The following is a 26,882-nucleotide window of genomic DNA, read 5'->3' on the forward strand; positions in this document are numbered from 1 at the left end:
AGAAGGGAAAGGAAGACACAAAAAGGAAAAACAAGAGAGAGAAGGATGCACAAGACAAAGATACACAGGAGACCAAATGTGCACAAGAAAGTAAACACAGGAAAGACAAGCACATTCACATGAAAGAGGGAGAGTATTCCCATGCATGCAAGAGGGAGAAAGTGCATGCACAAGGAGAATGCATGCATGAGAGTGAGAAGCATGCAAAGAGGAAGCTGCAAGATGGGAACACACAGAGGAGGAAAGGAGCACCCAAAGAGATAGAAGTGTGCCAGCCTGGGAAAGAGCATAAAAGTGATGAAAAGAGCACACAGGGCAGGGAGAACACACGCATGAGAAGGTGAAAGCACGACTGGGAGAGGCAGAAAGTGAGCATGAGAGAGTGGAAAAGCACGATGGGTAGTCATGAAAGGAGAAGTCTGAGGGAGAAAGTATGTGAGAAGGAAAGCACACGCGGAAGCATAGGACGGGGGGAAGCATGCTTGCAAAGGGACAGAAGCATGAGAGGGACAGAAGTGAACTGGGGAGGAGAGCAGGAGAGTGGGGAAGCCCATGGAAGAGAGGTAAGCAACTGTGAGGAGAGAAAGCACGTACGTGAGAGGTGGGAAGCACAAACGTGTGAGAGGTGGGTAAAGTCTGCACACAGAAAAGGCAGGGAACATCCAAGTATGAGGGATGATGAAAGCACAGGCATGAGAGACAGGGAAAGTGCACAAGGAGGGCAAGGGTCTGTGACAGGCTAGAAAAGCAAGAGAGAGGAAAAGCTGGGGCAGGGGATACAGGGAGAAGACAAGTGTAGTGCAAGACAGAGAGAGAGACTGGGATAGCAAGAGAGAAGCGTGAGTAAAGGTGTAAGAACCCTGTGTAAAACCACACCCAGGTGCCCCAGTTTGGCTGGGACACCTCACGTGCATGAATAAATACGTACTCTTGTAATTCTGTGCTTTCTGTCCTGGTGGGTCAGAGAGAGAGAGAGAGGGAAAGCACACAGGAAAGTGCAACTTCATTTTATAGCAGCACCAAGCTTCATAGCCCTTCCTCTACTATCAGCTGTGTGGACTAATTAAAATCTTCTTAGGTGCCAGTACAGACAAACCTAACCCCTTTCATCAGAATTTACTAAAATTCTGTACCCAGTACCTACAATTTTTGAAAATAACATGCCCCGTGGTCACCTGTTATCCTGCAATTCTGATGAAAGTTAGCTTTCCTCTGTTATGTTCCAGTAGCTATGGTTCAGTAACAATAGAAAGAACTGCCATAAGTTGATTTACAGACTCAAAACTTAACCAACATTCCTTTCATTATTTTTTCACCTTTTCAGTGGCTTTTTAAGTTTTTCTAGAGTCCTACTAGCAGTTTCTGGCTAGACTGTCATTACTCTTTGAGGATAATCTGTGTGCTTACCATTGGATCACAAAATTTTCCCTAAGTTACTCATGCCCAACATTGTTAATGTTGATTCTCTTAATATATTCAGTAAGCTTATGTGTGTATTAACATTGAATGAACTTTTTTGTGTCAGCAGCATTCGGAAACCTAACCATACAGGATGACAGAAAAATATTGTCTCACGAGACAGAGATTCCAAATAAAAATAAAGGACAAATACAGCAAAGTGATACTGCATACCTGCACTCTAGGTAGAGTAAGAGACAGTTTGCAGCTCTACAGATGTACTGAAAACTAGAAGGCTGTACAGTCAACTAAGCTATATGCTCTTAAGCATATCTCTGTAAGTCACATGAACACCAGAAGAGCAAGAGGAAGAAGACAATGTAACCATGACAACCTCAAATCAGAGCTTGGGTAGAAACAAAAAAGATTTTCAGAATGCTTTCAATTCAATACTACCCACAAAGAAAAAGTGATAGACCACTTTAATTAAAAAGCATATCTGATGTGCATATGTGACGTGATCTCTACCCAAGCCTGCAGTTCTCTTGATGAGAACAATCTCATGGCAATGGCAGTATGTAGCATCAATAAGACCATTTAAAAGCTGAGTGGCTAACTCTACAATGCATTTGGGCAGTAGCTAGCACACTGGAGCATGAGTTGTCAATTAGGGGCATCAGTCACTACTAGAAAACAAACCTCATGTTGGATATGCTCACTCTAGCAAAAACTACATCATAATTTTTTAAGTTATAAATCTGTTCAGATGCTTACTTCTATCTACAGAAAGCAGAAATAAACTAATCTACCCCAAATCTGCGTATTTATAAATTCTGTGCGCGCAATTTTCCTTAATATTTACACAGAAAGTGCTCCAGCTCCTAAAGCACAGCTGCAAAGCTGGTCCATGGAGCAAGACGATGACATCTGTTTTGCAAATGGCTTTGAAGCAACTTGTCATTCGTTTATGACAAAGGCAACCCTACTTTGCTGGATCACTTTCTAATAAAAAAATACTTTTCAATGCTAAAAGTCATGGTTGCCTGATGGAAACCTCATAGGAAAAGTTAGTGTCTCCCCAGTATGACAAAGGAACAAATGAAGAGGTATCCATCACAGAGCAGTAACTAAGTCTGAGAGGAATCTTCAGCTACCTCTGCAATGACAGTATCTCAGGAAATACTCTTCCAGCTTGTGGCAATAAAACCCCAGCCCAACTTTATCAAATCACTTCCACATTTCCATGCACATCAACAAACAAGTAAATAACTTCTTCTGTACTGTTTTTATTTATTTAGAGAGTGGGGCTGCTAGCAGCACAATAGATAAAAAGTATTACCATTCTAGAGAATGCAGCAATGAATATTCTTAGATGTAAACATTTTTTCAGCTTTAATTAACCTAAGAAGAGAGAATGGAGTGAAACCCAAAGAATAAAATACTACCTGTATAAAATACCAAAGGGTTCAGTGTAAAATGTTTGTATCATTCCTTTGACTTTAGGAGGGCTACACTTTCTGCCTAGGACTCAAAAAAAAGTATATTGAAACACTCACTGCACGTCCAGCCTATGCCAGAAAGAAAAATGGTTAATGTATTAACATGGATTGTGAATGGGAGACTCAATGAATCAAACACATGAGGCTAAAAATGGCAAAAGCTGATATTAACTGCTGAAATTCCTTTAGCTGGCATGCCTTCCTAATTGTGTTTAGATCAGTATTATAAAAGAATTCACACTGAAACTTAAGTTTGCTGTGCTGGAATCCCACATTAAGAAAGTCAAGGCATAACATTAAAGTTATGCAACTATTAACACCCTCCTGTTGGGCATAACTTCCATTTTCAGCATCTGAAAGCCCTTTACTAACATGAAAACACTGTTACAACTTTTATCACTGAGGAAGAAAAGCCAATAGGCATGCAGCCTTCAATGCCAGGAAACAGCTACCAGTTCACCTTGACACTCAACACATTAAACCAATTAAAACACAGATTCCAATGTGCAGGTAATCTAAAAACTACCACGATGCCTAGCTGAAGAGTTGTAATTACAGAATACTGTGAACATCACCCACATAACAATTTTGTTTGGGTAGGAACTTGAAAACTGAATCCATCTGGAGTGTACTGCACAGTGAGGCCATATAATATAGGTCAGATGATCCAACAACATGGCCCCTTTCCAGTCAAGGATCCAAAAATACAAAGTTCTACCTCAGATCAGAGCAATAGAGTAGTCACTGTAAAAACTATCCTTTACATGAATGAGGTGCTCCCTGGAATTTATGCAAGTCACACACAGAACACTTGGTTAAGTTCAGGCATCAGTTTAATCAGTACTCCCTGTCTCAAAAACAGTTTCAAGAGTTATTGCACAGTTTCCATGGAGACTGAACCTAAAGAATTCTTCTTTCTATTTCTGTCTGTGAAAATCCCATCACATTTAAGCTGCCAAGTTTCTCAGGAGAGCCTGAAGGATTAAAAGTGGCAGTTATATCCATGTTAGTGTCTATCACATGCCACTTAATTATTTTGGAAACATATTTACCTTTCCATATGAGGAAAATATCTTACAGTTTCACATGTTTGATCAGATGGAAGCAAATTATTTAAGGACTTCCAACTACATTTCCAAAGCAAATGTATTATCTGAAAACCTCCTTATCTTCTATTCCATCTTACCATACTGGCCAAAGATATATGAGCTACATGTACCTAACGCACTTCCACCTTAATGTCTCTCACTGCATGCCCACAGGCAAACTGATGCAGTCCAGGCTAGGAAAAGTGGATAGTCAGGTGGAATGAAAATTATTGAGATACCGCACTAAGTCCACCTGGAGGCCAGTCACTAATGATCAACAGGACGTCACACTGGGGCCAATACCATTTCATGTCTTCATTAATGATCTGGGTGATGGGACAGAGTGTCCCCTCAGCCAGTCTGCACACAACACAGAACTGGGAGGAGTGCTCTGTTCAGGAGGTGGGTCTGCAGACGGGTCTGCTGCCACTCAGGGGCATCTCAACAGGCTACAGAAATGGACTGACAAGAAACTCAGGAAGTTCAACAAAGGGAGATGCCAAATTCTGCACCTGGGGAAAAGTAAACCCGTGCACCAGAACAGGCCTGGGGCTGACCATGTGGAAAGCAGTTTGGCAGAGGGCATATGTTACTCTTGCCGGACAAAAAGCTGAGCATGAGCAAGCAATGTTCCCATGAAACAACCCAGGGTTGCAGTTGGAAAAGCAGAGCCAGTAGGTTGAGAAAGGTGATCTTTCCTCTCTGCTAAGCAGTGGTGAGATCTCGTCTGGAGTTCTGGATCCAGTTGTGGGCTCCCCAGTACAAGACGGACATGGGTGTACTGAAGTGAGTTCACTGAAAGCTCACAAAGATGATTAAGGGATCGGAGCATCTGACATATAGTGGGAGGCTGAGAAAGCTGGGATTGTTTAGCCTTGAGTAGAGTAAGCTCAGCAGGGTTCTCACCACCATTCATAAAAGTCTCATGGGCAGAGGTGAAGATGTACTGAGACTCTTCTCACTGGTGCTCAGTGAAGGGATGAAAGTCAATGGACATAAATTGATATACAACAAATTCCCCTTAAACACCAGTAAACAACTGGTTAACTGCAAGTGTTGCCATACACTGGAACAGGTTGCTCAAGGAGGCCCTGGAGTACCCCTATTGGCTCTAGCTGACCTTCCTTTGGACAGGAGGGCTGGACTCCAGACTCAAGTATTCTCTGGTTTCATAAATGCAAAATGAAGAAAGTGGGAAAGGTATACATGTGTACTTGCCCTTAGGCAGTGATGCCCAATGGAACTCAGCTTCAAAGAACTTCATCAAGAAGTTCTGGTAAGCCAACACAACAGATGCAGCTGTAAATTACATGGGCTCTGCTGAGCGGCTGGAACAAACAAAAATAGCCCTGAAGTCAGTTTTCCCTGTCTAGGTCAACCTGCAGGATGCTAGGCTCTTTGCTAAGAACGGCACTGCTGAGTGGTTCTGGGGACATCCATTCATCTAAGACTGTACCAGGATGGGTCAGGAATCCTGACGACATCCTGTGGCAATATAATGGGACCCACTCAGCATGCTCCACAAAGGAGGGCAGCTGATTCTTTTAGACCTTCCCATCTGGAGGAAGTGGGGAAAGGATCTTCATCTTGCTCTCAGGACCACATTAAAAAGGAAAGGGTTTGAATTTCACTGACCAAGGCACATTGCTTATAAGACAGTTATCAAGAAGCTTTTATAAAGAACATCCTATGGTATTTAGCAGTTTTTTTAAGAAGTTCAGTCTCCCATACATTTAAGAAAACACATGAAGCAAATGATCCCCTGCCTTCTGCATTTCCAGCTTTGGTTCCCATGAATATCAACAAGGTAATGAGACAATCATTTGGACAGTAATGGTAAAGCACAAGAGAAAAATAAAAGGCATACAGACCAACTTTTGAGCAGATTAACATACCAATTTAAGTAAGTCCCAGCAGCTAGAGATTCCAGTCCATTTTTGTGCACTGTTTCATAGAGGAAACAACCTTACCAATTGACCCAAATGAATCTTAAAAATGGCTACAGACACAAGCTGCTCAATGGAATCTACTTACATAAGTGATGTGGGTATTATAGGCCGTAGCTACCCACTTGAGCACAGGTTAAACCAGCACTGTACCTGGCAACACTAATAGCTGAGCTTTTAATCTGCAAAAATTCAACCAAGAAAACATCAGAACAACAACCAACACTACTACAGAGGCATATTATTTGAAACAATATTAAACAAGTACAGATAAAGATTTTGTTACAGAAAGTTTTTCATTATTTTGTTAGAAGAGCTTTCAAAAAACATGCTATATGGTATCATTTTCTCTTCATTGTATGTTAGTGTTCATCACAGTCTGCAGTCTAGGTTTTAAACAACGTTAAAACTGCAGCTCTTTAAATTATGGGAACTCTTACTCTTTCCCCTTCCCTCCCCAGACAATGGCATGAGCAGTTTACTGTGCTCAGAGTCCTCCAAGCACAAGCAAAAAGTGTCAGTTTCAAAGCACCTACAGTGTAATAGTGAAGAATGGAAAGTGGGCCTGCTAAAAAAAACCCAACACAACATGAACAAGGTTGTGAACAGTGAAACCATACAGCACTGTTTTAAACAAAGCATGGCAGAGGTATAAAAGAATTGGGAAAAACAGGACATTAATAGAATGCAAGCAATACCGGGGTTCATGGGTTACATATTTCCTAGAAGACAAGTGGCAGCACTTTTTATATGTACATGAGCACCCTTCTTAAAGAGAGTTGAAAGAACAGAGAAAACTTGAAGAGCTTGGATACTAGAAAAATGTATTGATGGAGCAAAGGAGTAACTAAAGCTAAACTGAGGAGCATTAGAGTTAAAACTTAATCTGGTGTCAAGTCACCAGGCAGTAAGGAAAATTCAAGAAAAGGATCTCTTGTCTCTTAGGATCAAGACATCAATAATTAGTGTATTCCACATCTACTCCTCCTGAAGCAAAAAAAATACCAGAATGAACAGAGAAAAGGCTGGCTTTCAGAAGCCAGAACACCAGTACTTAGACCATACCAATCTATGTAAGACCAAAAATGACTTAAAGCTAGCTGGCCTCAGGCCAGACTCAGAGTGAGTCTCAATCTACACTAAGGTATGCATTACTAGAGCAATACAGTGGTCCAGCACTGGGCTGCATAATTCCACAGCAACCAAGCAGAGTTACTAGACATCTTTAGAGAGCAATATAGCAGACAGACAAATCAGCCAATAAAGGTTAATCACTGTGAATACCTGTTAAAGGTGCCTGTTAATACAGAACGATGGAACACAGTGACTGTGCAGGGATTTAGTCAGTTAGAACAGGTCCCTGCTGGCTCAAAAACCCCCTAGACAGTGCAGCAGGATCAGCTGGGGATCCCATCTCCTTACACCTTTAATGAACACACATCAGTCAACACAAGTGCACAGTGTAGGCATAGCCCAAAACAAACAAGCAGAAGACGAAAGTCAAAAAAATCCAAAAAGCTCTGACACGATGAGACTGGATGACACTGTAGATAAAAGGGACTCAGAGATTTACAGAGGATGACAATGCATAAGGCAAAAACCTGTGATAAACTCAATACTGCCTAAAAATCCCACCTGCCAATTCTACTGCGACATTTTCTTCATCAATAAAAAAAAATGCATTTCAATTCCACAGATAACAGAGAAAAGACTCTGAGACAGTAAGAATTTAGTCACTGTCAAATGTTATTTCTGTGAAAATATATCAAGTTTTTGAATTTTGGCATTGATAGGACACAATAAAGAACTCACAACTCCTCTGTCTATTTTAACATTCTGCATCACTCCCTTTGAGTATCCTGAATGATGAGTTAAAAACAATTTTAGAGAGTCCAATTGGATTTTACATGTACACTCTTAAATTACCAGGCATTTTTCAACTGTCTTCTTAAAACTCTGAAGCACTAACTCATTTTAACTTATCCGCCACACAAGATACCCAAAGCACAAATATTTTATCTACAAATGACTGCAATAACCAGTAACATACGATAATATAAGTATGGTTTATTCATAAAACGTTGCATGTCACTATGTCAAAGAAGGACAGACATTCAAAGAACACCACGTTAGTTAAGTCTGAATTCTATTCTATTCCTTTAAAAAGTCTTTCTCGGGTCTCTGACTCAATAGGTTCCGAGAAGAATGTTTTTAGGCAGAACATGCTGTCACAACAAAACGTTAATAAAATTTTAAGTAATTTAGCACAGCAAACTGAGAACGCATACAGAGAAAAAAAATTAGTGAAACGTACATGCATATTCCCAGCGCAAACCTTCTGCAAACAAAATGAAACTGGAAGAGTTAGGTGACACAAATTCGTGCCTAAGAAAGAACATGCATTTTCTTAATAGAAAACCAACTTCCAAGGGAAAAAAAAAAATTACGTGACCAAAAACTATTTCTTTGACAAAACATACACTTTATGGATGGTATTTATATCTGCAGTACACACAGGAGCACTACTTTAGTTCAAAGCATGATTACCTGCTAACTTCAGAACTTAAGTAGCACAGCAGATGAATGGCCCAAAGAAAAGGTCCCGCATATGTTGCAAACGCCGTAAGGAAGATAGCTGGTATCTCCACATAGCTTTCTAGTCCCACAAAACCTGCTGAAACATCCACAGTAGCAATGCCATTTGAATTTCCCTGAAAATAGAGATAAAATTGCAAATACTCAAATATCCCCAAAGACACATTTAGAATACATTAGAATAATATTAATTGTTGGGCCATTTAAAGACTTACTCTTTAAGCCACTTTAGAGCACAGCTATATTCTTTACATCTGAATTTTAATAAAACAGCATACCAAACAAATGCTTTTATTTAGGATTTACAGACTAATGAAGGCATAAAGAGCACGCTATTTTGCATATTTTGTCTGCAAATAAACACGACTATTGTTTAATAAATTACATTAAAAATAATCTAAAGAAAGCGCCTACACTTTCTGATTTCAGTTGCACTAATGAAAAAAAGCATTTTTCATCACACATGCTTCAAACACAAGATTTTAGGACTGCTGCCTAAAATTACACCAGGAAATAAATATTTCTTGCCCTTAGAGACAACAGGACTATAATTTAGAGCTGTAATGGAACATTACATCGCCCACCTGCCTGTCCCATGGCACAAGTGTCTGCATGTAAACAGATAAAGATAGGAAAATTTAGAAAGGTTTCTGCTACCCAAGTGTTATACCACAAAAGACTGCACTGAAATGGACCAAAAGTCAGCCTAGATAGCCTGAATCATCAATAAAAGACATTTAAAACCTAGTAAACGAAAAAAGAAGGAACATACAGCAATTAAAGTATCAAGACTTGTGTATTTTATGTAGTTTTCCAGTGATCAAAACCAATAAATACCAAGGAATAATATAAAATTGAAGGAATTGTTTTTGACTGAAAATCCCCAAGTATTTAACTTTACTCAAATACCTAAAGCAGCAAATACACCCTGTGATTAAGGCAGAATGGCCAGCTACCCCAGGAAAGAAGTGCTATCATCATATACACATCTGCCACAGAGTCCAGAGCGCACGAAAAAGCACCAAAAATAGGTAGTTTTTCAGGTACATAACTAAGCAGGCACCAGTGACAGCAAAAAGAAAAAAACTGTTCCTGAAACAGCTCTAAAATCTAAGAGGAGAAAGCCATCCATGTTGACAGAACCCTTCAGAGTTCATCATAAGTAGTCACTGTCCTCGTGGATCCTACCATGAAGATGTCCTCAACAGGTAAGGGGAGTCTGAAGCTGTAAAGAGGGCAGTAAGGTATGAATTTTACAAAGACATCATACAGCAGAAAAATCTTCACTTATGTCCATCAGTCTTCCTCATTTTGTCTTTGATCATGCACCACTGTAGTAAATTACTGTTACACTGCACCAGGGTAACAAATTACTGTTATGCATTTAGTGTAATTTTAAGCAATGACAGGAACAGAGTAAAGAATAACTAATGATGAGCAGCTAAAGAAAAGGCGTATCTGTGCCCTAGAACATTCAAGATGAGATTGGAAAAGAAAGCTGTAAATTAAGGCTACTCCTCAGGTTTAAGGGGTATAGACTGAGGTCATGGCAAGAGCAGAAAGGTCAAGTGCAGCACTTTGAAAGCAGGGCAGGGTGCTGCTCCTCAATGAACGAAGGTTTGACAGGGACAGGTAGGGAGAGAACCTGCCTTCTTTTCCCCCGTGCCTGTCCACAACATCAGGTCTTTTCCCCACCACAACTTATTTTTCACTTCCCTCCTTCTCTGCATGATGTGTGCAGGGTAGAAAAGCTGAGACATCAGGAGATCGTGCTCATGCCACGAAGAGCTGAAACATCTCTTTAACACTGTTTACTCCACCTTGTTCTATACCTACATCATTTTAAACAAAGTCAAAGACAGAGGGAGTGAACTCGGTGTAGAAGGAACTCAGTGAGTTGAGGAGAAGGGCGGAGAGCACTATTCCTTCCTGGTTTCTTCTTGCCCTCACCGCCTCCCCAAGGGGAGTAACTCTTTGTGCCCTGTTCTGCAGGACCAGTGACATGCACTGCACCACTGCATTTATGCTTGCTCTTTCTCACATGTAGTGGGATGAGGAGGTTCCCCAGGATGCCAAGGTTCTGCTGTCTGCAGACAGACCCTTGCAGGTTTCAAGACCCCAAGCAATCTGGTTTGAACCTCACAGTTGACATTGTTCTGAAAACAGGATGGAACTATGGGCCTTCTGGAGTCCTCTCCAATGTAAATCACCCTACAATGCTTTGAAATCATAACAAGAGAAAGCTATAAGCCATTTGAGAACATCACTCAGTCCATCTCTTTACCTAGAGGCAAGATGAATTAGATATAAATGATTCTAAAAATGTACAAACCTATTCTGTTTTCTTCCAATGATAAAAAGCACCAGAAAGTATAAACAAGTCTTAAAGGTTTTGAGACTGTACTTCCCTTCTCTTGTTCTGCAGATATACTGCACTAAGGATGGGAACAAACCCACACTAAATAAATAAACATGTGGAATTTTTGTTCATTTATAAGCTTTCATCCAAGGAAATGAAAATATTTTTAAGACATATTTGCTGCAAACTAGATTTTTTAGGAGCTGCTTTAGTTAAGAGAAACAATCAACTCATTTGTTTCTATTCTCACTGCATTTGAAGGGTAAGTGGTAATGATAAAGATACAGCATACTTTTGAGAAGTTACTGATGAATGACAAGATGTGGACGACAACTCAAGAGCTTAAGAGAACACAATCAACCATTCGAGCTCATTGAAAAATTCATCAAGAGGTTCTTGAGCTTGCAATATCTTAATAAATAAGAAGCATTCTGACAAAATGTATTAATTGAATACATTTTTGACAATACCGGAGTATTTTTAACTTCAACTTTTGCACAAAGTGTTAAAAAAGCAAAGACCCTACTTACTAAAACAAGATTAAAAAACAAATTGGTTTTACCCCGTCCCACATAAATAACACAGCAGTTTATCCAGACAATCTCTAAAAACCTCCAAGCATGAAGACTGTACCTATGTGAGCAACCTTTTCCATGGCTTACTATTCACAAAAATCTTGCTAAAAGGCTGGAAAAATGAAATAATGTGTAGTTTTCCCATTTAAATTACAACTGTTCAATAAATTTGTGTTTTAGGTTCAAATTGTGAGAGGATGGAAAAGACCAGCTGGTTCTGCAAGGGAAGGTAAGCTGCGAAATGAGCATGAAAACAAGGCAGGTGAGAGCAGTAAGTCAGGACTGTGCAGTGGCAATGTCCAACTCAGGGTTGGATCTGGAGACAGTGATCAGGGCCAGATGCAATCCAGGGATTACAAGACTGTCCAAGATTAGGTCAAAAAGCCCAGCCACCAGGTCCAGGTCTAGGTCAGGATCAAGAAAGTACAAGACAGGCACAGACACACCTGATTACCCAGCTGTGATACAGCAGAGACAGTAAAGCATCAGATTAAAGCAGTTCCAAAAAGGAAAGTAGTGTCAGGCCCTTCTAGCTTTTTTCCCAACAGCTCCTGCCTACGAAGGAGATGACTCTGAGTTTAGTTAGCTGAACTCTGCTAACTAAACTCCTAGACAGAGATGCAATCAGGGTCCTGACACAGATGAAGCATAGAATGCAAAACTGAGTGTAAGATCAAAGTATTTGTTTTCAACCTGCCCTTAATTTGGGGTGTTTTTTCCTACTTACATTCAAATTTTAAAAATTAGCTTCCACACCCATGCACTTTATTTTTTACCCCATGTTCATCAGTTATACCAGCTGGTTAATGAAAAATAATATCTGTTCCTACGAACCTTGCTTACTCTGTACACTTAGGATTTTCACAGCTCTACTTCCATAAAGTCTTGAAGGACCCTACAGTATTCTTTTGGAAGAACACTGCCTCATTCATTAAATATGCTATCCTGAACAGGGCTATTTTTAGCCAGTATCATATTCAAAGGGCCAGCTCTTCCATTCCACGCTCAGCAAGACAGAGTTACTGCTTTTGTCATTTCGTACCCCCTTGTCTACCAAGATTTAATAAGGCTCAGCAACATGGGTAAGAAGTCTCGTTCTCTTCCTAATCACATCAAGACATGTGCAAAAAGCAGTCTTCCAAATCTCTCTCCTATTTCCAGATGGAAGCGCTTCATATTTAGTTTATATTTTTCTTCTCCTGCCTCATTTAGCTAGCACAGTTTAAATTTAGTATCCAATCTGATCAACATCAACAACAAATTTCAGTGGTTTTCAATTTTTTGTACTTGAACCATAAACCTGCTCTCATTTTTATGTGTACATTAGATCTTTATGCCTGTCTGGAAATTAAAACTCCAGCACCACTCTAAGCCCAGTCAGTTTCATAGTGATAGCTCTAGGAACCACAAAACTTGAGGGGAAAAAAAGTCAGGGAAGAATTCAAATCTATGCCAGCAGTGCACACAATACCTAATAATACATTTGTGCTTCCTTCACATCTTAGAATTCTAGCATCAAAAATCAGTCATCCAAAACGTAAGACCTCAGTGCTCATGGTCGTGGTCATGGACAGGACAGGTAACTGCTAAATCTGGGACAGCTGCACTTTACTCAGTAAGAACAGTGTCACTTCACTGGAAGGCACAGAACTAAGGAGGGGATCTGTAAGCCTTCACCAAGCAAAGACCTTCCTGGTTTTCCCACAAGGTAAAAGATTAAATGGCTTATTCCAGCAATTAAAATCTGTTACTAAACCAGCATGGGTACTTTCAGAGTTCCACCTTTCATCACCCAGTTAAGGAAAAGCTAGAAAACGTACATAACCACATGAAATTACCTATGGCTTCACCCAAGGTCATTTGCCTATGGTACTTCTGAGATATACAATAAATACTTAAAGTTTGACTGCCTGCATTTGTCACAAGAGGTCTGAGCAAACGGGAAAACTGCATTGCCATGAGAAGAGACTGTTTGGAACACACCTGAAGGGGAGGTTACCTCTATATGCTTGGGAGAGGGAAGTCCCAGGGGATAGATTTTTTTTCCAAAATACGTATAGAAAATGGCACAGAAACTGGTAAACGTTCACCTGTTGTATATCTGATATGGATCCTCCATCTACAGTTCAGTAACTAACAGTTAATTATCAACATATAACTGTCAGATAATTAATGTGTCACTAATAAAACAATAAGACATTCAATCCTGACTTTAAGCTACACAAACTGAGCAGTTTTTCCCTTGCAACAAGTCATTCTGAACTCAAAGGAAAGGGAACAAGAAACTTAAAAGTATATATATAAAAAAATCCGAATTAATAGACAGTGAGGTTTTTTAAGGTTGTCAGCTTTTTAATTTTACCTGGTAGTGCAGATCAGAATGCTGCATACTGAGCAAAACAATGTAAAAAGGTCATGAAATCAAACATAATTTCTGGAGGAAGCTTCTATTCTTGGATCTACAGTCCCAGACTGGAAAAGCTATTCTGAGAATAAATTGAGAGAAATTTACCAAATGAAGAGAGAGCATTAATCAGATTCTGAGGGGCCTTTGTTACCTCTGTAATTTTATGAACGACCAGCTCAACCATTCTGCTTTTCTCTGCTAATATTTTGTACATCAGATAACTGCTTTCAATTGTGAACAGCAAAAAAACCTGTCCCTCTAAGCCTTGTATGATTTAATTTTTTTCTTTCCATGCCTTCAGAACAGTTTTTTTGTCAGAGAACAAAAGAACAAAGGTAACATCCGAAGACTGGTGTTTTGGTCAAACTCTTAATCTCCATCCTAAAAAGGGCATCTAATGTAAATGTACTTACAACACTTTTAAAAGACAACTGAAAACTTGTTCTCTAAGGAACAGGGGGTGTGAAAGAAAATCCCATCTGTCTGGACTCTTAAAAGCACTTTTTCCTTTAGCAGAATTGATTTCTCTATTTCTGAAACATCTCTGAGATGTTCTGAAAATAGAAAAAAAAGAGAGAAATAGAGATAAAGAGAGAAAATAGAGAAGTAGGTCCCAATCACAATTCTTCTTTCTCTTGTACTACAATTTGTTTGCCATTTTAATCAGTCTTGGAAATGGTGACTGCACACACACACCTTAGTAGACAGACACAAAAAATAATTTTTTATAAAAGACTGTTGGCATGTTCTAAAATGGATACATTTATAAAAAGTCCTACGCTAAAGAGAGTTAAGAACTTTTCAGAATTTTTGCTAAGCTGTTGCTTAATCACACAATCACAGAATACACTGAGTTGGAAGGGACCCACAAGGACCATCGAGTCCAACCTTAACTCTGCACAGGGCCATCCCCAAGAGTCACACCATGTGCCTGAGAGTATCATCCAAACACCTCTTGAACTCTGTCAGGCTTGGTGCTGTGACCACTGCCCTGGGGAGCCTGTTCAGTGCCCAACCACCCTCTGGGAGAAGAACCTTTTTCTAATATCAATCTAAACCTTCCCTGACACAACTTCAGGCCATTCCCTCAGGTCCTGTCACTGGTCACCACAGAGAAGAGATCAGTGCCTGCCCCTCCTCTTCCCCTCACAAGGAAGTTGTAACTGCAATGAGCTCTCCCCTCAGTCTCCTCTTCTCCAGCTGAACACACCAAGTGCCCTCAGCTGCTCCTCACACGGCTTCCCCTCAAGGCCCTTCACCATCTTCATTGCCCTCCTTTGGACACTCTCTAATGGCTTAATATCTTTCTTATATTGCAGTGCCCAAAACTGAACACAATATTCAAAGGTGACATTGCCCCAGGTCAGAGCAGAGCAGGACAATCCCCTTCCTTGACGGGCTGGTGATGCTTTGCCTGATGCCCCCAGGACAGGGTTGGCCCTCCTGGCTGCCAGGGCACTGCTGACTCAGATTCAACTTGCCATTGACCAGGACCCCCAGGTCCCTTTCCATGGCACTGCTTTCCAGCATCTCACTCCCCAGTCTGTACGAACATCCAGGGTTGCCCCATTCCAGGTGTAGAATCAGCACTTCCCCTCACTGAACTTCATATCGTTGGTGATTGCCTAGTCCTGATTTGTCCAGATCTCTCTGCAGGGCCTCCCTGCCTTCGAGAGAGTCAACAGCTCCACCCAGTTTTGTGTCATCTGCAAACTTGCTCAGTTCTTGCTTCCAGTCCTGCGTTTGAACCATTTATGAAGATGCTGAAGAGTACGGGGCCTAAGATGGAGCCCTGCAGAATCCCACTAGTTGTACCAGCTGTGTGACACTCCCAGTTAATTTCTGGCAAGTTGAAGTTCCCCATAAGGACAGGGGTAGTTGACTTGGAAGTGTCCCTTAGTCCCTCAAAGAGTAATTCATCAGCATCATCGTCCTGGCTGGGAGGTCTGTGGCAGACTCCCACAATGACATTTGCATTATTTGTTTGCCCCTTGATTCTTACCCAGAGGTTCCCAACTGTGCCACTGTGAACTGTGAGCTCCATCATCCTGACCTTTCTACTACACACAGTGCCACCCTTCTGCCTCTTCTGCCCTGCCTGTCCCTCCTGAAGAGCCTGGAACCAACCAACAGGGCACTCCAGTCACAGGTTTCATCCCACCAGGTTTCACTTATGCCAATGATGTCAAATCTCTCTTCAAAGCTGGAATTTACAGGCATGTGATGGGACACAAAAAGGCACCTTTTTATCTGGGTCTGCTCTATTTCATATAAGCCAACGTGGTAAACAACACGGGGGCAAAAGCTTTGTCCTGCTTCTACCAGAAGTCTTGATAAGTAATTATCACCCAAGTTTTTCACCAGGTCTTACAGGAGATGCAAAAAGACCCACCTAGAAATCTGGCTCACAACAAAGCAATGGAGAATTTCTCATTTCTGAGGTTTGGATGCTGCGATTCAGTAGCAGTCTATGAGCAAGAAATTTCCTTGTCAGAGCTAATTTTTAAAACATCCCAAAGTTTGCTGAAATCTGTATCACACTGGAAGTTATTATTTCCAAAGGAAACACTTCTAGAGGAAATGCCAAAATTTCCAGCAGTGTGATGGGGCCTGGGAGGATGCTCTGAAACTGCAGGATATCCAAGAACAAAATCTGTAGCCAAGTAAAATGAAAATCGCTTCTTTCTGCCTTCTAAAAACCAAAGAAATCCTCAATTGCAAGGGTATTGGAAGGTGCAAAGTATCAATAATGAAAAATAAAAATCTTAAAATAAATTTCCATCTTCCCATTAACACCAGTTTAAGACCACTAAAAACCATAGCACGTGCTATCAGATCTGTTACCATCTACTGGTCTTGCATAAATACAGTTTTATTGGTGTAGAAAAACTCCTCTGGCATATGGAAAGATGAAAATTTGGCATATGTCAAATGGAAAGACATATCAAGCTCCTGACAGCTCTAATAGCTCATTTCTGGAAAAGGTGTACAGCTGTTCCAAAGTTCAGGTAAATTCTTCCAGAAAAGTTATTCCCAAATTTTTGGCATCACTTAGATCAGAGAAGACACAAAATTTAGCCTGCTACATTACACTTCCACAACAAAACTATTTTTTCAAGAAGTCCTTATTTTCTATTCCATCATGCCATGGCTGCACATACATGGGCTACATGTATCTAATGTACTTTCCCCTCACAAGAGCTTTTAAGACCGTCTCTCATCACATCCCCATGGACAAACTGATGCAGTCCAGGGTAGGAAAGTGGACAGTCAGGTGGACTTCCAATTGATCAAATACTGAGCTCACAGGGTTGCCATCAGCAGCACAAAGTCCACTTGGAGGCCAATCACTAGCAATGAACCACAAGGATTGACAGTGGGGCTGATATTGTTTAACATCTTCACTAATTACCTGGACAATGGGGCACAGTGTCCCCTCAGGAAGTCTGCACACAATACATAACTGGGAGGAGTGGTTGGTACAGCAGATGGGTCTGCAAATGGGCCTGCTGCCACTCAGAGACACCCTGACTGACTAGAGAAATGGACTGACAAGAAATTCGTGAAGTTCAGCAAAGGGAAATATCAAATCCAGCACTTGGGGAGGAATAAAACTATGCCTTTCCTCACACTGGGAACTAACTGTATGGAAAGAAACCTGGAAGAGATCACCCAGTCATTTGCCCTTTGTGCAAAGACCTACAGCACCTCAGACTACATTAGAGAGAGCCTCACTAGCTGGTTGAGGGAGATACTCTATTCCTTCTACTAAGCCATATCACATATGGGTGCCTGGGTTCAGTTCTGAGCTTGCCACCACAAGAAAGCCATGGGTGTACTGGAAAAAGTCCACTGAAGCATTACACAAAACTGATGATGGGAAGAAAGCATCTGTAATACAAACAACTATTTAGAAGAGCTGGGTATGTTTACTCTCAAGAGAAGAAAGCTCAGCAGGGATCATAACAATGTGTATAAATACCTGATGAGGGGGTAGTACAGAAAATGCAGTCAGACTCTGACCTTTTAAGTCACTCAAGAGTGACTAGCAAAAGGATAAAAACCAACACACACAAACTGAAATACAAGAAGTTCTGTTTAAACATAAAAAAAAGCTTTTTTAATAGCTAGGCTGGTCAAGCACTGGGACCAACTGCCCTGAGAGCTTGCAGAGTCTTCATCCTTTCAGATATTTAAAATAGGGGGTGGACATAGTCCAGACCAACCTGACCTATTTGACCTGCTCTTAGACGGAGGGAGGTTGGACTGAATGATCTCCAGAGGCATCTTCCAGCCTCAACTCTCCTGTAATTTCATGGTTCTTTGAAATTCTCAGCCAAGTGTACCAAGAATTCAGCATCACTGAAAATGGATTGCTTTACAAAAATATTCATAACATTCTTTATTGTCCCTTTTCCATAACTTGGATTTTCTTCCCAGCCTTCCCAGCCTACCCACCATTAAATTTCTGGCAGCTGTTTTCACTTGGTACCTCAGTACTGAGAGGGCCCTCTCTCCAGCCTCCTGCCAGCCACACTAAGAGCTGCTCTCAGAAGACCATAATCAAAGCTGACTGGTGAACAGCAACATTCAAAGCGTGCAAAAGCCATTCAACCAGTAAATGTTACATCCTCTGAGCAGGAAAACTGGGTAGGAAGGGAAGAACCACGACGATCTTACCTGCATCAGCAATATGCTATCTGCACATGTACTCCCAGAGCAAAGTCAAGCCAATCCTCAGTCTGTAGTTACGGAGTAGGACATACCCTAAGCTTGACCACAGTTTTAACATCCCCAGCCATGCCTTAGAAGCAAAGTCAACACAGGTCTCACCTTGAACTTTCGCGACAAATCAGAAAACCTCTCCTCCTAAACCAGAAACAACCTGATTCCCAGCCTCACAAACCTAACTTTAGATAGCCTGCTACACTGTTTCCAATGCTATTAGAAGAAGAAAGATCCTGTCCAATGCTAAAAGTCCTTTCCTTCCACGCTAAGGAACGTTTTTGTGGAATTTCAACCTTATTTGCAATGCAGACAACTATGTTATTGAAATCAGTAAGGCTCCTCAGGAAAGAAGATACAATTTGATATAATAACAAAGAAAACTAGTTCTGATATGAGAGATACTACATGCCACAGTCTTAAACTGTATGTATATCTATTTTGATGCAACCAAAGGCTTGTAAATGCTCAAGAATCAGTGACAAATAGTCATCTGCCTTTTCTCGGTATTAATCAACTCAGATGACATTTTTTAATTAATTATCACCTGAGTAGTATTTATGAGGCCCATTAACAGACCAAAATCATGCTGGTATAGGTATCTGATCCTTGCAACACTTTTGGAAATCTGTTTTGAGGATCAGACATCAAGGTATGCATCTTTCCCTGGTTCTAAAACCAAAACATTAATAAAACGATTAGAAATTAAACCCTTCTGAGAACTCAGTAAACTCTTCCACCCTAATATTTAGTTAGCATTTTATTTACAATGGGCAATATTTCTTTGAAAAACTATTCCAGCTCCCACCTCTGCAGCACGGAGAGTATTCGGCTTACCTGAAAATAGAAGAAAGCTTGGCCAAACCAGTAGTGCATGATAGTAATCTGTGCCGCATCAAATTTCAAAGGTCTCCAAATGTATTTTGTCATCATTGTCTGAATCAGCAGGCAAAACACCAAGACTGGTAAATTGTGAGGTCTAAATAGAAGGGCTGCTAGTAGAACCAATCCGCTATATACTTCCCACAATCCTGTGCTCTTCATGCTGGAGTCTGCAGAAATAACCTGTGACTTTAGTAAATCTTTAGTGCCAGTGAAGACTATGCCAAGAACAAAGACATAAACAAAACGAGCTTCAGTGATCCCCCTAAAGAGAAAATAAAATTGGAATAAATAAATAAAAGATGAGTTATTTACTAATACTTACTTCACACAGTCTTTCAAGAGAGGTCAAGACCAACCAGTTCTGCCAAAAAGGGCAAAATCTAAGGGTGGTACTGGCCAACTTCATGAGAGAGCTTTCTCCAATACAAAAACCCTAGGAAAGGTTCATACTTGAATTAAAACAACTCCAAATCGACTTCAGCAAAGAAAAAAGCTTGTGCTAAAAAACTAAATAATGTAAAATATAAAAATAAAATTGTATTTCACAGATTTCACAGAATATTCTGAGTTGGAAGAGACCTACACTGATCATCAAGTTGAACCCTTAAGTCACTCTCCCATACAAGGATCGAACAACTAATGTAACCAAAATAAATTTATGCTAATACTATTCAAGATCCAGATCCATAAATATATCCATACAAATATGCCATTTATATAGCATAATGAATGTTAATAAAAAATACTCCTTCAAGAGATATGGAAACTTTATTTCAGAAACTAAATTGACTTAAAAATTCCTATATCTTTTAAGCTGTTCAGTGATTTTTCACAACTCATTCACACAAATATGCTTCTTTTTAGCCCACTAAAACAACAGCAAGAGTATTTGAAGATCTTTATTTCAGCCTGAAATCTCTGCACACTTCAGACATTTTCTCACCTTACACAGCTGCGTAGATGTACATATGTGCTGGTTTACATCAGCATATTTTTTCCTTGTTAAGTGTAGAGACTTTTCAAATCCATTTGAAAAAATCAATTCCACTACAAAAAAACCCTGAGTTTTAAGTAGTAAGTGTAATTGGCATTTATGCTATTTTCAAACCACCTATTAATTCATTTGCCTCTTAATTACCAGTGAAAGGCAGCTTCTGAATAAAACACAGCATGTAGTTCAAAAAGCTGATAAGGACTAGTAAGCTTAAAAACTGTGACCTGCTATTTTAGAAGAGCAAGGTCTGAAAAATTAAGAAAGCAAAAGCAAATATCCGTCAAAATGTAGTGACATTCTCATGTTTTCTTGGCAAAAAAAACCCGGATCACATTAGTGTGCGCTAGGTTGTCAGTAATCCAATGAATTCACCAAATGAGCACGTGAGAAAAATCTGTGGTTACAGATCTATTTTTTTATCTTGCAAAAGATAAAAATGCACATTATCTACACACTTAATCTGTAATTTAATATACATTATCCTTAGGTTTCACAGGATCACTGACACACAGAATGGGTCAGGTTGAAAGGGACTACAGAAGGTCCTCTGCTCCAGCCTCCAGCAGGTTGGCCCCCAACCAGGTGCAGGACCCTGCATTTGCCTTTACTGGAATTTCAGGTTATTCTCTGCCCAGCTCTCCAACCTGTCGAGGTCCTTCTGAAGGGCTGCACAGCCCTCTGGGGTTTGTATCACCCCAGCTCTGTATCACCAGCAAACTTTCTGAGGAGGCATCTGCCTCTTCATCCAAGTCACTGATGAACAAGTTGAACAATACTCGGCCCAGTATTGAACCTTGGGGGACACCACTAGTGACAGGCCTCCAACAAGACCCTGTACCACTGATTATGACATTCTGGGATCTGCGTTCAGCCAGTTCTCAATCCACCTCACTGTCCTCTCATACTGTTCACACTTCCTGAGTTTGTCTACGAGGATGTTGTGAGAAACAGTCAAAAGTCTTGCTGAAGTCAAGGTCAACAATATCCACTCCTCTCCTCTCATCCATCCAGGTAGCTGTCTATTGTAGAAAGTAATCGGGTTTGTTAAGAACAATTTACTGTTAGCGAATCCATGATGACTACTCATGATCACCTTTTTTTCATCCATGTGGGTAGAGATGCCCTCCAAAATGAGGTGTTCCATCACCTTTCCAGGGATTGAGGTGGTCAGTAGTCCCCTGCACCTTCCTTCTTGAAGACCAGGGTGACACTTGCTTTCTTCCAGTCCTCAGGCACCTCTCCTGATCACCACGACCTTTCAAAGGTTATCACGAGTGGCCTCGCTGTGCTATCTGCCAGCTCTCTCAGCACTCGGGGATGCATCCCATCAGGGCCCGTGGATTTGTGGATGTCAAGTTTGTGTAGGTGTTCTCTAACCCAATCCTTCTTGACCACAGGAAAGTCTTTCTTTCGACATTCCTCTACCCTGGTCTCCTGGGTCAGAAATTCCTGAGGGCTGGTCCTGTCAGTGAAGACTGACGCAAAGAAGGCGTTCGGTAACTCCGCCTTCTCTGCATCCTCTGTCACCAGTGTCCCTGTCCATTTAGTGATGGGCCCACGTTATCCTTTGTTCTCCCTTTCTCATTAATGTATGATGTAAGAAGCCTGTCTTGTTGATCTTGACATCCTTGGCCAGATTAAACTCCAGATGGACCTTGGTCTTCCTTATCTCATTTCTACCTACTCTGACAACCTCTCTACATTCATTCCAGTGACCTGACCCTGCTTCCATATCCTATGTATTTCTTGATTACTTGAGCAGTGACAGGAGCTCCTTGTTCATCCACATGGGTCTCATGTTCCTCCTCCCTGATTTCTTGCTCATCAGGATGTGTCATTCTTAAGCCTGGAGGAAGTAATCCTTGAACATCAATCAGCTGCCCTGGACCCCGCTGGGCCCACGGGATACTTCCAGGAAGATCCCTAAAGAAGCTAAAGCTAGCTCTCCTGAAGTCCATGACTGCTTGTTGCCCTGCTTCCTCTTTGCCCAATACTGAACTCCACAAGCTCATGGTCACTACAGCCAAGGTTGCCTCCAACCTTCACATCTCCAGCAAGGCCTTCCCTGTTTGTTAGTATGAGGCTAAACAACACAGCACTACTTGTGGGATCCTCCCCTACCTGTGTCAGAGAGGTGTCATCAATGCTTTCCAGGAACCTTCTGGACTGTTTGTGCTTTGCTGTGTTTCATCCAGATGTCAGGGTTAATGTCCCCCACAAGAACCAGAGACTGTGACCTTGAGGCTGCTTCAAGCTGCCTGTAGAAGTCCTCAATCACTTTCTCCTCCTGATCAAGCAGCTTGGAACAAACACCCACAATGTCACCCTCACTAGTCTGCCCTTTTATCCTCGCCCATAAGCTCTTGATTTGCTCATCATCCATCCCAAGATAGAGCTCAATACATTCCAAGTGTTGCCTCACACAGAGGGCTATTCCATCACCGTGCCTTCCTGGTCCATCTTTCCTAAACAGCTTGTGGCTCTTCATGACAACATTCCAGTCATGTCAGCTATCCTACCACATCTCCATAATCACAGTGAGATCAAAGCCCTGTGACTCCTCACAGATCTCTAGTTCCTCCTGTTTGTTTCCTACACTGCACTGGTGTACAGGTTCTACCTAGAAGTATTTTCCATATAGAAGTATTCGATTTATGTCACTATCTGAGTGGGGGGTGCAAAGGGACAACCCGTAGTCCTATCCTGTGGTTATGTATTTGGCTGCTTGTGTTTGCCCAAAGTATCCCCCCTTAGGACTCCTTTTGCTAATTCTGTGGTTGCTACAGTACTCCCCTTCCCATTCTTTATCTCTGTTAAGCCCAGCTATGCCCCCGTCCCCCTTCAAGTCTAGTTTAAAGCTCTCTTAAGGAGTCCTGCTAACTCCTAAGCTATGATTTCCCCTTTGAGAACAGGTGGGCAGGTGTTGCCAGCAGGCTCGGTGTCACATAAACCAACCCACGATCAAAACCTCAAAACTGTGCTGGTAACACCAGTTTCAAAGCCAGGTGTTCATCTGCCTGATTTTCCTGTTTCTTGCCCCATCAATCTCTGCAACTGGCAGGACAGAAGAGAACATGACTTGTGCTCCAGATCCCTTGACCAGTTGTCCCAAGGCCCTGAGATCCCAACTGATTGTCAACAGACTTCTTGTTAGAACTTTGTTGTTACCCACCTGGAAAACCAGTAGTGGGTAATAATAATAATGGTTAGGAAGTTTCTTGGGGATGACCCTTACCTGAGCCCCAGGGAGGCAACACACCTCCCTGTGGATTGGGTCCAGTCCATTTCTCTCAGAAGGGAGTCACCAGTGACTACTACCCTTCTATTTTTCTCAGTTGAGGTTGTGATGCAGGGGGTGAGCTGCCCTGCCCTAGGTAATCTCTTCAACCTGGATGGACCTTCATTCATATTCACATTTTTCTGGTCCTCATTTCCCTGGTTCTCAGATTCCAGGGCCTCTTATCTATTGTGGAAGATAGGGTAGGTCAACAACTTGGGAATGTGAGGTGGGTCAGGAGGAGATTCCCCTGCCACCCAGAGCAGAAAGCCATTTCCACTCCCCTCCATCCCTAAGGTCCTTCTGGCTGGTGGTGAGAGGGTGGGAGATCCATTACTTCTTGTGAAGTGGATGATGGGTCTGTTTGTACAAGGCATGGTAGAGTGCAGCTCCACCAGTTAAACTCTTACTACCAGCCACTTTTTACATGAGTAATGAGTGAACATGGTCTCCTACAAAGTTAATATTAATTCACTCAGCAGTGAGGATTCCTGAGTCATCAGGACTTAGTAATATATGGAGGATTAGACCAGGACTCTAAAAATAGTAAAAGTATAGTTATACTCATCTAAGCAATGTAATTAGCTGACCACAACAAAGCACCACTAGTCAAAATTTCTAAAAATAAAGCTTATCAACAAAAAATATAATAATTTATAAATAAATAATAATTAAAACTTTAATTATTTTTTCAGTCTTTGGAAGGTCACCCTCCTTCTCAACAAATTACTAAGAAATAAGCTTGAATTCAATCTTCCTTTTCACAAAGAGGAAAGAAAAAGCAAGAGGAGAAATAATAAGCAGGAGCATTTTCATGTTTGATTTTCTTTTTGCATCCACAGAAATAAGAAAAAAAGGCAAAACCACCACACAACACTGATGTGGCCCTCCTAAACTTGAATACAATACACTGTTCTGTTGTTTAGGTTTCAAAGGTCCAAATTTATACCTAATGGCCCATGCAAAAGGACTTTACTATTTTATTCCCTTAAATAGCAAGCTTTTATAAAAACCCTGTAAGGCCCATTGGCTTTTTTCTTTAAGGGGAAAAAAAAAGTAAAAAACAGTAAAGTTTAGAGAGTTCCTCTGTTTCTGGTTAATGCAGAAACTCAGTGACCTTTTTCAGAGTCTCTGATAACTATGAATATTTATATTTTGTGGTAATAATTACATCAAATATATTCATATGACTTAGAAGTAAAACTTTAGGAACTAGCTTTGGATATTGGTCTATTCAATGAGTTAAATGAGAACTGAAATCAACCAGCTGATGAAAATTCAAACAAAAAAAATATTTCTCAGCAAATGCACTACTATTATTTTGTGTTAGTACAGTATATACTCATCTTTTTCATTGCTCAAACTATAATTTTTTTAAATAAGTGTGAGAAAAACAGAAGGCTAAATTACTTCTTTGCGTTTTTTAATTTAGACGTTTTCTTAGTGTAAGCCACAGAAAATGTGGCTTAAATTGCGTCTTCTCCCTCATCCACCTTCCAGCAGTTGTCACATTCAGACAAAATCTGCAGTAAAGGGTACAGAGAGGGAGTGTTTGAGAGCAAAGAGTCTCCATCTTAGAGAAGAATGCATTATGCATGAAAAATGCAGTGGCTGCCTACAGCTTTAACTGATATTACACAAAACTACCTCTACCTTGCACCTGGATCTGGAGCTGTTCCAGATTATGAATACACTAACTAGACACGTGTAAAAGAAAGTCCTGGGTTTGTTCCTGGTGGCATTTTAAGTAGGCTTTTACCAAATATATCACATCGGGCATATAAGATGCCTGATCATAAAGATGCTAGATCATAAAGATGAGCTAGCATCACTATGTCAACACGCCACCTATCATCTGAAATCTACTAAGTTGTGTCTACCACCTTTGCTGACATGCTGTCCTGGGAGCCTTGCTGAAGATAATGTTTGGTTAGTCAGTGATCTTGGGTAAACCATGTCTCTCTGTCCAGCCTTGTACTTTCCACCTGAGAAGCCCACGTGTTAGCACGAGTGGTGGCTGCAGAGGACCGGGCAGAAACCCCTATGCCAGCCTGCGTTGTGAACTGATAGGTACTAGGACAGACATAATGTTCTGACCTGGCAGCAGTAGACACATGGGTTTGTTTTGGATTGTTTGGTGTTTTGCTTTTACGAAAGGCACAACAGTATGGAAGGGAGGCAGAACCTCTCCTCAGATGGGACCCATGTGCCACAGTGTGCCGTGGGAAGATTCATTTGGGGTTTATATTAAGCTCTGACATAATTTAAGAAAATCACCATGTGAGCTATTTATTTAAGGTGAAATAATAAAAAAGCCTGTATGCTTTCTGTATCAATACAACCAACGTGCTGACTACATAATGACCAAGTTTTAAATAAATGTTTGACTTCAGTATTGAAGTACTCCACTTATTTCTCTAATCGCATTTTACTTGTGGCTCAATTGCTGTATTTAATGTTCTGTCCCACGCTGCAGTATTTTAATTCTCATTGCAAGGACAGTAGTATTCTCTAAGGATTTCACTAAAATACAAAGCAAAACTAGAGATTACACTCAAAAATCAAGCATGTTTCAAACACAGAGCCAAATCCTCCAGATTAAGTAAAGATTATCATTGCTTTCTCATGCAGCAGAATTAACACACAATGTTAACACTAGTATACAACCAGAATTATCTTCAATATTTGGAGAGAGGGATCGTATGTCAATATATCCAGATACACATACCTACAAATATTTATTATAAAACATGCTGTGTTAGCAAACCTGATTTTCCATATGTCCTAAGATCTTACCCTGAATGGCTTTTTCCATCTCTGCACATCTTGTGAATCTCTGACCCCTGACTAAGAAGCTCCAACAGAAACCATTTGTATGCATATAAAATTCAAAATGAGTGCAAGAGGAAGTTTACTACATCCAGAAGACAATGGTTTCAAAAACGTCTCTTCCATAATCTCTTCACCCTCATCAAATGTTCTAACTGACTCTGGAAGTTTTTCACAACTCTCTGACATTCAGGAAAACTTGAGGCTGCAGAGCCAAGTACAATCCAACAGTGAAAAGTACGATAAGAAAACTAAAACCATTTAGCCACATTCCAAAAAGGAAATTTCATTGGTGAAAGAGCTAA

The 26,882-nt window shown here is 40.8% G+C and overlaps 1 protein-coding gene across 5 annotated transcripts in view; it reads right to left on the reverse strand.

Annotated features, from left to right (window-relative positions):
- PIGG (phosphatidylinositol glycan anchor biosynthesis class G) overlaps positions 1–26,882 on the reverse strand; it is an 89,416-nt gene that overhangs the window by 24,866 nt on the left and 37,668 nt on the right. For 2 of the 5 annotated variants that reach the window (XM_017822510.1, XM_017822511.1), the window contains exons 11-12: positions 19,430–19,739; positions 8,479–8,642 (exon numbers count right to left, since the gene is read on the reverse strand). In XM_017822510.1, the coding sequence (XP_017677999.1) occupies positions 8,479–8,642; positions 19,430–19,739 (474 nt within the window). Of the gene's footprint in view, positions 1–8,478; positions 8,643–14,346; positions 14,422–19,429; positions 19,740–26,882 lie in introns of those variants that run through there. The other 3 variants (XM_017822513.1, XM_017822512.1, XM_017822514.1) reach the window with 3 other exon arrangements.

The sequence above is a fragment of the Lepidothrix coronata genome, unplaced genomic scaffold, assembly GCF_001604755.1.
Source record: "Lepidothrix coronata isolate B3197 unplaced genomic scaffold, Lepidothrix_coronata-1.0 Scaffold98, whole genome shotgun sequence".
In the NCBI taxonomy this organism is placed as follows: Eukaryota; Metazoa; Chordata; class Aves; order Passeriformes; family Pipridae; genus Lepidothrix; species Lepidothrix coronata.